Source organism: Corvus hawaiiensis, chromosome 2, assembly GCF_020740725.1.
Source record: "Corvus hawaiiensis isolate bCorHaw1 chromosome 2, bCorHaw1.pri.cur, whole genome shotgun sequence".
NCBI classification, from domain to species: Eukaryota; Metazoa; Chordata; class Aves; order Passeriformes; family Corvidae; genus Corvus; species Corvus hawaiiensis.
Window position 1 is genome coordinate 24,142,510 of NC_063214.1, and position 13,273 is coordinate 24,155,782.

A 13,273-nucleotide genomic window follows, 5' to 3' on the forward strand; every position below is an offset into this window, starting at 1 on the left:
CGAAATGAAAGCCACTTTTGAAATACCAGGTCTTAGTTACTGAACAACTAGAAAACAATGGTATGGCCGACTGAAGTAATCCCCTCTTGATGGAACAATACCCTCTGCTTGCAGGCAGGTCCAAGGGTCAGAGCAGACCCTACTAGCTCAGCAGAAGGGGTCCAAAGAGTAGTTTTTAGAAGTTAAGATGTAACACTCTATGGTAATATAAGAACTCTTATAGGCTGTATGTAAATGCTATAGGATTTGTATCTTGTATTAGATTGGTTAGTGACAATTAGAATATTCAGTGCAGAAGATGATTTATTGTATTGTAACCAGGACTTCAGACATTCTCATTCTCATCCACATTCTCATTCTCATTCTCCTTCTCATTCTCATTCTCTCTTCTATTCATTCCTCTCTTCCACTTCCACTCATGCTCCTACTCTCTCTCTCTCTCTCTCTCTCACCCGTTCACTCTCTTGCTCTCTTGGGCCTGCTCAGAGCTGAGTCTACCAGCTCTGAGCAGTGCCCCAATACCCACGCCCTTTACAATAAACCGGCTGTGTCCCAAGACCTGCCTATAGAGATCTCTCGTCTCCATCCGTCACCGTCTACGTCCGGCTGTCCCGACAGGACTCCAGAACCCCCGTAACCTACAATGGGGGAGCTGTTTGCAGGCAGAGCTGCCTAGCTGCCTCGGTGGCCAGTGAGGCTTCTCTGTGCTTTTAGGGAGATGGTAATCAGCAAGTCAGAGGCAGCCACACATGGCTCTCCTATTTTAGCTCTGTTTGCTGTTTTCTTTCCATCAGGTGTGGTGTACAACCAGCATGTTGGTCTGATGAACACAAGCAAATTCTGCTGGGGCCAGTTGAGTTAACCTGTCTGTAAAACAGGAGGAGGCAGCTGATGGCCTGAAATGCAGGCAAAGCTGATGCAGACATGGCATTCAGCTCTCCCAAGACGTGAGGACAGGCTGCTACCTGAAAGGATGTATGTGAGAGGTTTCATCTGAGGAACTCAGACACTGCTGGCCATGTTCCTTTCTATCCAGATCTTTTGTAATGCAGCCTTCAGATTAAGGTTGTAAAGGGAAAGTCATCTGTATGTAAGTTTTGGCTGACAGAAGAACTTTGTAAAAATTCAATCTGGATTGGGAAGGACAGGAACTATGCATAGGAACATTTTTGCATTATTAGATTTATTAGTTTATAATATATGTTACCAGGTAAGAAGCAATTTACAAGCATCAGTAAGGGTTCAATTGCTTTCTCATATATCCCCCAAAGCCCTAAACAAAAAAATCAAACAACGCAATCCCTTAATGGAGATAAGTGTTACAAAATTTTAAGGATGCCCTAAGTTTTTAAAGGGCTGAATATTCAAAAGTAAGGCTCTAAGGTAAATTAGTAAGATCTTTGTTAATTACAGAAAAATCACAGGAAGAATATCCATCAGACCTTGACTTTTGCTCATGACTTCATTTGTCTTCACTCTTTTCTAACTGTATTATCCAAACCAGGCTTTCTCCATAGTAGGCCTGGGGAGTTTATTCCCAAAGAGAGCAGGGTTGTATCTGCAGAGAACACTGGCACGTTGAAGAAAGGTGGGCATAGTGGGATTGTGGGAGTGTGTATCTGTTTGTGAGCATGTGGAGATGAGATTGACACCTGTGTTCAGGAGATCCTCAGCCAGAGGAACAGAGTTTTCCTAAGTCCTGCTTATCATAGACAGCCAGTTTGGCCCAAGTTCTGGAAAAGGAAAAAGGGTTGCAATGCCTCAGCAACCTCTTGAGGAGATTATATGGAAATATGAGAGACAGAACGTCTCTGACTTTACTAGAGAATTTTCAGCAAGGCTCAAATTTTGATGAAGCAAAAGTAGAGATGTAGTAAAAGAGGTTGGCAGCTACATGGCAGGGCTATAAACTGGTATATGGAGAGGGGGAAGGCCACAAAAGAAGCAAGGTGATGAGGGTAAAGCTGGGAGAAAAAACTAGTTGTGTGACTGGGGAAATGGGACTGAGGACATGGGAGAGGGCTGGGAGATGCCAGAGAAACCAGAGTCATACTGCATAGGGATAGGAAAAGCAGAGAAGTGAGACATCAGGGAGGTGTAGGAGAAAACACGGGCTTCTTTTCTCTTCTCTTACTTACATAAATTTGGAGCTGAAAGATTGTCAAATCAAAAAGATACCTGTTTTCAAGACAAATCTCAATGAATGTCAGGGGCAGGAAGCAGTGTATGCTGCTTATGTGTACTTTTTTCTACCCAAACCTACCAAAAAGCCTGTTTTCCATTAAAAAAGGAACATAAGGCTTTGCATGGCTCTGTAATACATAGATGGTGGTCTCCTCTACAATGAACACATCCACTACTGTCCTGCTGCAATGCTAAATTTGCCTGAGACCCTCTTAGAGTGGTTAATTTCTAACTTGGATCTTGCTACCAATACACTCCTATGACAAAGGTCACATTTCTAAAGACAAAAGTAAAGAAAGGAAGGTAGTAACATGGTGCCAGTAATGCAGTTGAATTTTACTTTTAATTTACAGCTATGGGGTTATTCTAGCTAATAGGCCTCTTCTAGTCAAAACAGAACAAGAATGCTCCCTCTGCTCTTCAGGGGGAGTGTTAAGATTGATGATCTCAATGCATTCTAGCTGCCTGTGCATACATAACCTTTCTGAGTGCTTGTTTGTGATGGAAACTGTTCGCTGTGTTTTGCAGGTACTTCTGAATCTTCAGCTTCTTCCCGCTCTCTCCTTGGCTCTGATTTCTCTCCCATTTTCTTATGAGACTTGCTTTTTCTCAAATGCAACTTTTCTCTTTCTCGTCTCTCCTTTACACCTTCAGGTTGCTAAAAGGCAGGGAAAAAATAGCAGGGAATTAAAAGTGACTCCTACAAGAACAAAAAAAAAGCTCATTATGTTATTTCACGATGAAACAAAATATTCCAGTAACCTGCCTCATCAAGATCGGCTTTACCATGATGGGCTCAAATTCAAGGCCCAAGGCAGTCACCCTGAAGCTCAGCAAGAAGCAACACACATGCTTTGATTTTACTCTGTATATGATAGGAGGGTCACCGGCCAAGTGGACTTGAAGAGGAGAGCAGACAGGAGGGAGAGAGGAAGGGGGTCTGAGTTTTCAGCCCAGACTCTCTGTTTCTGTCCTTTCGCTTGATCCATCTTTATGTGCCTGAAAGCTGCTCAGTGCCAGCTGCAAAGACCTCACTGAAAACAAGGTCATGAAGGGTTCTCAAAGACACATCTATCAGACAAAAGCAATATGCAGGGAAGGAGATGAATTACCTTTCCCACAATGTTCACCTGTCTGATCATGGTGGTTTGAAATGCACCCACAGAGCTCAGAATGCAAAAAAATGCTCCATTTGGAGACATCGGTTTAAGCTCAAATTTCCTTTCAGATCTCTGACCAATTGCTCAGTTCTTTGAGATTCTCAAGTCTTTCACATCTCCCAAACTGCAATGGTGACTGAGGGAATGACAACTTGGTCTGCTTGAAAAACAGACTAAAATACACACCTCACTGCTGATTACAGAGGGGCATTGGAATCCAAGCTTTTAACTGGAACTGAAGCCATATTTAATACATTATGCTTGCTATACCTAATCATACAACTATACACTCACAGACTTTCTAAACACAGGCATTTTTGAGAAATTATAAATGAGAAACCAGACAACCACTGGTGAATGTTGGCACATGAGGCAATGTAAATTTCCAAATGAAATCAACTGAAGAGCTCCTAAAGAGGAAAAAGAAGATTAGAGAATGCATTTGAAATTTTGACAATGGTGTAACAGTGCTGTCATCACCACAATTCTGCATATTCTTAGAGGACTGGTCATGCAAGGACTATAATTATGGGACTGATCATGTAATTATGCTGCTTATTGAAAAGAGACCTTTATTTCCCTTTTGCTGTGCAGAAGGTGTTCAAAGAGAGCTTAAAATTACTTTTCCATACAAACTGTCAGTGTCAAGAAACTGAAAAAAAAAAAGATTTTTCCTTCTGTGGCTATTTGATGCTAATGTCAGGTGTTATTTAAGCACAACTTTTTGAATGGAGTGACAATTTGATAGTGTTCTTCTGATACTTAAAAGTGAGTTAGGATTTATTACCCTTATTTATTCCATTGTGTGATGCAGCAGATATTATGTATCAAAATAATAAAAATATATTAAAGTGTCATAGACAAAAGATTGCTACTGGCTACTTCATCAATACACACCAGACAAAACAAATGCTCATGGCTCAGGACAGAATGATGGGGACAAGGAAGAAATGGGGGGAGAATCCCCTGCTGCCTGCATGCCCTTTCAGTGAAATTATGTTCAGCCACTTACAGCAGTAGCTGCTGCTGCAGCTGTGTGGTGACACTGCAGAAAGCAGATGGATGGAGTCCTGAGGGGCAAGAGAGAAGCCTCTCAAACACTGCAGTGTCTGGCAGTATTACAGATAACACCATATGGGTTAAGTCAGGTCAGCAGCAGTGAAAAAGTAAGCTGGGTCTTGCAGCAAAAGTGAAGCAAATCTGGGTTTATATTGTCATGTTTTGTTGTCACAGCCAGAGACTCTTCTGAAAACATTGCCATATGAGCCAGTGTGGTGTCTCATTTTGAGGATAAACATTCCTGAATAAGCCTAGACAGTAACACCACAACAAGAATCCTCACACTAATGATACAACTTTAACCTTGTTTGTGCTACTGTAGTAATTTGAGACCACATAATATGAGAAATTCCAATTGGAGTTTATGTCTGCACTTCCCCCAGCAATGTCACAGCAATTACACAAAGGATAAAGCTGACTTGGTTGCTTGGGCTTTTTTTTTCTGTAGTGATCTTAAGTTAGTTGTTACCTACCAAAGAAACTGAGCGTTTGCTTTTGAGATGCAATTGCTTTTCAAAGGACTCTGCAAATTCCTGAATGGAGTTTGATCTTGTCTCTGGGCATGAGCTGTCTGCTGAAGGTGTTCTGCTTGCCTTCCTGTGGCAGTGGCATTTGACATCTTGGTCTTGAAATTCCTTGGAGCCCCTGAGGTGGCCTGAAGATGAGCCTTTGGCAGAAGCATGAAGTTGTGTTGTATGGAGGGAGGAAAGCTTGGCCTGAAAAACAAAAGGTCTTTGTTGAGTAATGAATATTAAAGCAGATCACACAAGGAAGAATTTTTTTTCTGCCACAGAGACTCTCCAAACAGTGGTGCAAAGTGAAGGACCTTGCCCAGAAATCTGTGTCTTTCTTTTTATGTGCAGGAGAATCATACTGCCAAGAACCTGCTTTCTAAAGGCAGCAGAGGCAGAATTTCCTATTAGTGCTGGGTTTGAGGATCTAAGTTTTGGCAAACAAATGAACATTTCAAATGTAAAGTGTGCTGGGTCCTCTTAGTGTTCACTGACACTAAAAGGAACTGGGATTCTTCATAACCCCAAAAACTCAGGCCTTGCGCCCAGCTGCAGTTTCTAGGCAGGACTCTCAAAAAGCATTACCCAGCCCTTTGCGGCCAGATGAGTCAGATAAGAGGTTTGATCCCCGGGTCAAATTCTCAGCATGGCCCACAGGCAGCCTGGATGCTTCATTGTCCATCTTTGAATTTTCAGCTGATTTCTTGGACACATTTGTCCCAAACTAATGAAGGAGCAGTTTCAGGGCACTGAGGGATACATCCCAGCCAAAGAAGTGGTAGGAAACATACTTCCACAATTACATTTGCAGGACTGAAGTGAGGAGGGAGTAGACAGACGTTTAGTTTCTGTGTGATTCAATTTTCCCAGGCCTGGCATGCAGATAAAAGCTATTGATCTGCATCAGCTATGTTTAATTGAATGTCTGTAAAGGAGATACAGAACTGCTGTGTCCTGCGGAGTCATGTGTTGGTGGTTTTACTAATGGACAGACCTGTAGAAGAGATGGGTGAGAAGGACACCACACAGGGCCAGGGATACCCCGAACCCTGCCAGCTGTTGATGCTTTTTCAGGATGAGTAGCTGAACACTGATAAGATGCAGATGGTGAAAATTGTGAGAGATGGGAGGTACTGAAAATTACACCCCTGCAGGTGTCAGATTAAAGCATTCTAGGCACCCAGGTGCTGCATACATTTTTGAATGCATGTATGTTTTGGACATTATGAGGAATTTCTTCACAGGAAGGATGGTTAGGCATTGGAATGGGCTGCCCAGAGAGGTGGTGGAGTCACTGTCCCTGGAGGTGTTTATGGAAAGACTGGATGTGGCACCCAGTGCCATGGTCTAACTGGCATGGTGGTGGTTTGGTCAAAGGTTGGACTCAACGATCTCAGGGGTCTTTTCCAACCCAGTTGATTCTGTGTTTTGTATAAGCCCGGTGCTAAGTCTTCAGCTACTAAGTAACTATGAGAAGTTCTGCTGGCTTTAAGGGAGCTGTGATTGTTTATAACAAATGAAGCCTTATCCTACAGGTTCTGCAGAGCTTTCTAAGAAAATCCAGTAGAAAACCTTACACTCAGAGTAGGTGTGTGTCTTGGTTGTTTTGTTATTTTAACAAACAGGGGAAAACTAAACCAACTTGGTATAGCGTTCACATGAATCTACAAACCTTGGACTGCAAGGGACCTGAAACATGTCCTGCACACAATTTCATGCACTCTGGTCCAGATGCTGCTATAAATGTATTGGCACAACAGGAACCTATGCAGCCTTTCTCTGAATAGTGGGGCTGTGCATTCAGATGGCTGTGGCTACATCACTTTAGACAGGCTTGATGAGAGATGCTAAATATAATAAATCTCACACCCAACAGAAGTACCTAATAAGGAGAGTTTACAAAAAATATGGTACCGGTTCCATTTTTTTTTTCCAGGCATAAGCTTACTATGTCCAGTATTATGGACTGTCTCTGAGAGTAGTGTTAACGATTTCTGCCATGTCGTTTTTACTTTGGTTTCAAACCAGTCAATACAGCTGTAAGTTCTGTAAGGTCATATTGTATTGTTACTTTAGAAAGCATCAAAGCAATCACATTGTGCTCAAGGGATGGGAGCACACATGCCATGCCAGGCTCAACAAGCTAAATGTCTTCTCTATCATTTTAATGGCATCAACATATATTCTTTCCTGGAAATAAAAATTGTCTCATGGTAAAAATCACTGGTATCTGTTCCTAGAGGGTTTGGGGAAAAAAAAACAAACTACAAACACAGGAGGACAGCTGAAATGGGGGATTGTATTCTATCCTGTTTTGCAATGTCTGCAAATGTTTTCTTTTACTAAGACATTGCTTTTTAATTTCCCTTCACAGATAGAATTACAGTGAAGCCCTCAACAAAAAGACTGCAGTTTACCTACCAATATGGCAGCAATGGTCCAGAAAAGGGACAGCCTTTCCTCTGAAATGCCCATCTGCCTCAGTGGGCTAAGGGTAAAGCTACACAGACAGGTCTATGCAATCATATTATTGTGACTGTGCCTTCTCTCACAGTGCTTTGCATGATACATTAAATTCTCCACCATCAAAATGGGGATTTTTTGCCAGTGCTGGGAAGGCCAGAAGCACCAAGGGATCTCAGGGATTGTTTCTCTTTACCATTAGTACTCTTTTTTTTCTGTGTTGGGTAAAGGCCACTCATGCTCAGTGTGTCTATTTACAAAACAGCTAATCTTCTGCTAATTGCCCATCTCAAACACACAAAAGTTACACAAACAAAAATAATTCACACAACAAAACTTGTTGTCAGTATAATTTGCCTTATCTCTTTCTCAGTTTCTGTTGTAGACAAGTTAATTGCTTACATCTTTTGGGCTTGATCTGAGAGCTTGCACAGCTGTCAGTAAGAAAATTAATCTTCAGTGTGTCAGCACAAATGATCATTGTTTGCTGGAGTTTACACAATGTCCCGAGTATTTTAGGGATATTTTGGAACATCTGACATTCAGATGCTCTCCCATGGCTTCATTTCCTTCAGAGAAGCTTATAGACAAACACATATTTCTTAAAAATGTTTTGGTCTGGGCTCCAATTGGTCTATAGTAACAATATTGTGGTAGATCACTCTAAGTTTAGTTTAAATTAAATGTCAGTAACTTCAACAGCAGTCAGTTGTTCTGCTCCCACTCTCAGCTGCTCTTAGCAATTTTCTCCTGTGAGCAACAATGTCTATTTGAAGGTGGATATATGTATGGGGTTGTAAAACTCTTATCAGTTCTCCTTTGCCTCCAATCTTTTCCTTACAACAAAATGTCTGGGAAGTAAGAACTGTTCTGAGCCAAAATGATGCAGGATAACTAGAATGTGTCAAGGAAAGTAATAACTGGAGGCTTCAAAAAGAGTATCACAGTTAATTTGTCTAAAGCTTGCCAGGGGAACAAGTTAAATAAAGGAGAAGGAAACAGATGACTTAATTGTCCCCAGTTTTCACATTCAGTGTTGGCCCACAGCAACATACACAACTCTGAGCTTTCCAGGAGAGTGGAGCTACGTGTTGTTTTAGCCTGAGTGTGGAGTTACATGTTTTAGCCTGACTTGCCAGTGACCCAGGGAAGGATGAATATAATTTTGTGTTCCCCTCTGCAGAATGTGAATGACAATAGCAAAAGCATTTTGCAAAGCTCATCTCAGTACTATGTGTGAGGTACACCAAGATATTGGGGAAAAAATAATGAAAACTGTTGTTAGTTTGGGAGTTATTTTACAAAGCTTTATCCGAATTTGGGATGGGGGCTGTACCACAATAGGATACCACAGGAGTTAATTTTTGTCTCTGAGGTGGGAGCAGGGGCTTGAATGTCTTACTACAGGACAGGAAAAACTACAAAGATCAATACACCAGTTTGGAGCTGAAAATGATTTTGCAGTAGAACCACCTTTTGTGCTGCCCTGAGAGCACTTAGCTGTGTAGCACCAAAAGGCTTGTGGGGCAGAAGCAGTTCACATGGGCAGGACTGCTCTGCTGCTGATGCCCTGAATACCAGCCTTGGATGTGAGACCAAGTGAGCTGGCAGTGCTCTTTTGGCTGTTCCACTGCACCTGCACAAGGAGCTCTTGCCAACAGCTGTGTCAGAACCTCATTTTCATGTAAACAGTGGAGTTATCTCAATTTTCAGTGTTGAGACAGAAGAAAGGATACACTGTGATCTGCTGTGCAGGTACTAACGTTCAGAAGAGATGCAGTCTAATCTCAGTTATTACACCTCCTGATAATTAGCACTGTTCTGATAAAATGAAGACAATGTTTAAATAACAGTACCAGTGTTTTGAATCTTACAAGAGTTATAATTGGTAATAATTAATCTTACAGTAGTTATAATTTGTAGTAACTATGAAAAAACCACACATCCAGGTGCAATAGCAAGCTACCTCTCTCAAAAAGGAGATGCTCTTTCTGGAGGTATTTCTAAGGCATCAGTAGTGCCCACTTGTTTAACTTCTGGCTTTGGTTAAAGACAACGTGTACTAATGCTCTTTATTACCAACTACTCAGCTTCCAAATCAAGAGTTCATTTCAAAATGTATCCCCAAACCCTAAAATTCCCAAAAAAATCTTCCCGTCTCATTCCTCCAGCCAACTTCAGGCACTGAGAAAAAAAGCAGTCAAAATTTACATCTTCTGTATGAAACCAGTGGAGCAAGACAAATTTGTGTGAAGCATTAATGTAAAGGCCAGACATAATTAAGTGCACACAATATCTTTAGCTCATTAAACAGTAACATCAAAAAATCACAGTCTTTCTGTCAGCCAGCTTAATCTAAATTCCAGGTACAGATTCAGGAATGCAAGTATAGCAAAGTATTTGAATAGCTACTAGCTAAATATTTAAATAGCTTTTGAACAAACTGAATATAAGGACATGCTTCAAATGAAATGTCTGTGCACACATGAATACAGCCACAAATATACAAGAAGATGTGTTCAGCATGTTGCTGAATGGAAAGTGATTTAAAGTACATTCTTACACTCCAGTTTCTATTGAGGCCTAAAGAAATCACATCTGCAAGGATCTCTGAGTGAAAAAAATAAAATACAGTAAAGATAACTAACCTCCTCCCCCCCACCCCCATTAATAAACATTATATATTCAGCATTCTGATGGAATACATCAGCAAAGCTCTAGCTCAGAGTCTGTCTTGCAACCTGTGGCCGAGGTGAAATATAACAGTAAATAACAAACATGGCTGATCAGACCAGAAGTTATGAATGAAGGTTACCTCTCCAGCCTGTCCAAGAATTCAAAGAGGGAGGAAGTGGTTTTGGACTCCTTCATTTTTCTTAGCCAGTTTTTTTGGAAACGAAAAATCCCACAGCTTAGAACATGACAGCTGCAGTGGAGAACAACTTGCAAGGTGGAAACATAGAATGGCACAAAAAAATGTTTGGAAAAGATTAGCTGTTTCTCCCCAATGTACTAGCATTTGCTTTGTTGCAGCCATAATGATCTAAGGATATAAGTAAATAATGGTTTGTAAAGGAAAATAGTATGTCTGTTAAGACAACTGATTGTTTTTCCAACTGTCATTGGAAAAAAAGGAGACAGATTTGGACTACCTAAATGTTCTTTTAAAAGTTGAAATAAAAGCAACAATCTTTGAATAAAGAGAGACTGTGAACAGCTGTTTTCAGTTTAACCTAATTTTGATAATCACTTAGTTGTGAGCTGCCTTCTGCACATGAACCTGCCCCTTTCCCAACTGTTTTGTTAGTTAAAGAATAAAAAATGTACTTCTACCTTAAAATCTTACTTCACAGTTTAGTAAGCTTTGTTTTGTATCACTGTTTTCAGAGTCAGATATTTTAAACCAGGAGGGACTGCATCCTCTAGCTTAAAACAGAAGTTACCCCTCAAAACAGGTGAGTCCCAAGAGGTAAAGGGTAAAATTTCCTGGAGACAGTATAGTTGCAGAATTAGGTCCAAATCTTTTTAATACATATGGAGTTATACAGTTTTTCACATAAGAACAGACTCATTACAGACCATCTTGAAGTACGCAGGTGCAAAATGTTTTGATCTCTGCCAGGTTGTGCTGAGCAGCCAAAACAACATTGTAATACATAGTTAGGCAGCTATCACACACTTCTTACATTTCTGGTCCTGTCATCACTTACCTTGGAGTTTACCAGTCTTCCTGTATTCCAAGACCACAGAGGCCTGACCCTGGCAGACAGTTAAGTTCAAAAAGCAACTAGTAGCTGCCAGCAGGAACTGAACTTACTTGGCAAGGTGTCCCATTCTCCTCCTCATACATCCCTAGGGCCCTGCCTCTGGGGATGGAAGTTATATTTATACATAAATCACATGCACACACAGAGAAAGCTGCACACAGCTCTTACCGGTAGGGATGCTCTCCTTTCACTATAGAGTCGTGTCTGACGTTTCTTGAGGCCTCTGCCTTCTTTCTCCTTCTCATCGATCAAGCTGTGGCCCCAGAAGCTGCTCATCCATTTTGCAAAGAAAATATCATCATCCTCATCATATTCCATGCACAGATGCTCCAAACTTGGGCGGGGGGAGGGGTCTCCCAACCAGACAAGGCAAAGCAAGGTCAAATTCTACCACCAGGCCAGTAGCTTCACACTGTTCTGCCAACAAGAGGAAGCAGAGGCACAGTTTCAACCACTCTTTCAGCACTCCCTCCCCAAAACCTGTCTCACTGCAGCCCTGGGCACCATCTAAACATAAGTGCACCCTTTCTCATCTCTTTTGAACAAGGTTTCCTTTAACCTTTCCATTGCAGCGATGTCCAATATGACACTGCCGCAGGGGGCGGGTGGCAGGGCTGTGGCTGCTCCCTGTGTTGCTGCTGAGTGCCCCAGCTGCCAATACCGATGCAGAATTGCCCACAGTTACATGCCTGCGGGGGGCCTACACAGGCTCAAAGTAGGCTTGTGATTTTTGAGAAGCAGAATTGACATATTGATGTTGGTCAGAAGCTGGCACAGCTGCTTGCAGAGACCTAGCTGGCTCTGTGGGAGGGAGCACAAATGGCCCACTCTTCTGCTGTTGCTCTCTCTCTCCTGACTTCTGTTGCCTCTGCTCCTCCTTCAGTATTTAGGAAACATGGTCTGCCTAGGTAGAAGCCCTCCCTGAAGCAACTGCTCATTCATTTTTGGGTTATGACAGTGTAAGCTTGCAGCTGCTGCTTTTCACCTGAGTAATTTCATCATTCAGGGCCATATCAGGGTTATGGGAGGTCCTGCCTCACTTGAATGCACTCAGGGTAAAAATGTGCTGGTTCTTCCTCACCAGCCCTGGGTGTAAGCCATACAAGCCTTGCCTACACCACAGAACAGAACAGGGCCAGGGATTGATTTTTGGAGCTCAGATCAAGTATCTAAACTGACCACATGTACCCTATGTGGTGTTTGTGCTGTGGGTCTCCTCGAGGCTCTATGTGGCTGTAATACGTTGTTGTCATTTTTGTGTCTCCTTTATTTCAAAATCTCTGATATAACACAGAAACTGTTGTGGCCCACGAAACTGTTGTTTGTACAGTATGAAACCGGAAGATGTGTTACATGCTTTGGGCAGGAGGACGAGGAGGGCTCTAAGGCTGTAGAGCCTGTTGGGATGGTGTTGGAAGACTGCAAGGGAGGAAGAACCCATATCTAACTTCTTACTGGAAGAAGTCCTTGGTGTGTGCTAGGTGTCCTGCTGGTGCCCAGGCATTGCTGTGGAGATGCTGGGTTGGTCTTGACCAGAAATATGCCAAAAAACTTGCTGGTAATTAAGCGTTACAGAAAATGAGTGGTCCAGCATTAAACCTTGCCTTTTCCCCAACCTATTTAGAGCTACAGATGTAGCTACAAAACTCCCGTTTCTTCCGTGTGGGTGTAGGTGTGAGGTTTAAGTACAATGTAGGACTGCTCATTCTGAACGATATGGGTGAAGGGAACGATTGGTCATGGATGTCTACGTGCCCAATTTTACCTTGTCCAGGCAGGCAAGAGTGTGATTAGCAGAGGGAACTGAGCACACGGGTGTGCAGATGGAATCACCTCAGATGCTCTGTATGAGAGCTTGGAGATGCCTGCAGCAGCCTGGATAGGAGCAAGAGGAATGCCTGCAAAACAGTACAGTAAAAAGATACCTGAAGCAATCAAAAGTATGTGTAGGCTGATTCTCTAGGTGGGGAAGGACATTCCTGGCCATACTCAAACAGCCTGAATTTGATTTACATCCTGGAGGCCACCCATCTGTACAGGCAAGGCACATCTGAAGGCCTACAGGAAGCATCATGTGGGTGGAATTGAGGCTGTCCCAGCAGGAAGCTATCGACCTGTTGGATACATA

At 42.2% G+C, this 13,273-nt stretch overlaps 1 protein-coding gene across 1 annotated transcript; it reads right to left on the reverse strand.

Annotated features, from left to right (window-relative positions):
• Nucleotides 1-1,162: 1,162 nt before the first annotated feature.
• Nucleotides 1,163-11,725, reverse strand: LNP1 (leukemia NUP98 fusion partner 1). Its single transcript, XM_048295712.1, has 3 exons — nucleotides 11,314-11,725; nucleotides 4,877-5,119; nucleotides 1,163-2,842 (listed from the first exon to the last, which is right to left on the reverse strand). Exons 1-3 carry the CDS (start codon nucleotides 11,461-11,463, stop codon nucleotides 2,642-2,644), a joined length of 594 nt encoding a protein of 197 aa, XP_048151669.1. The 5' UTR covers nucleotides 11,464-11,725; the 3' UTR covers nucleotides 1,163-2,641.
• Nucleotides 11,726-13,273: the final 1,548 nt, after the last annotated feature.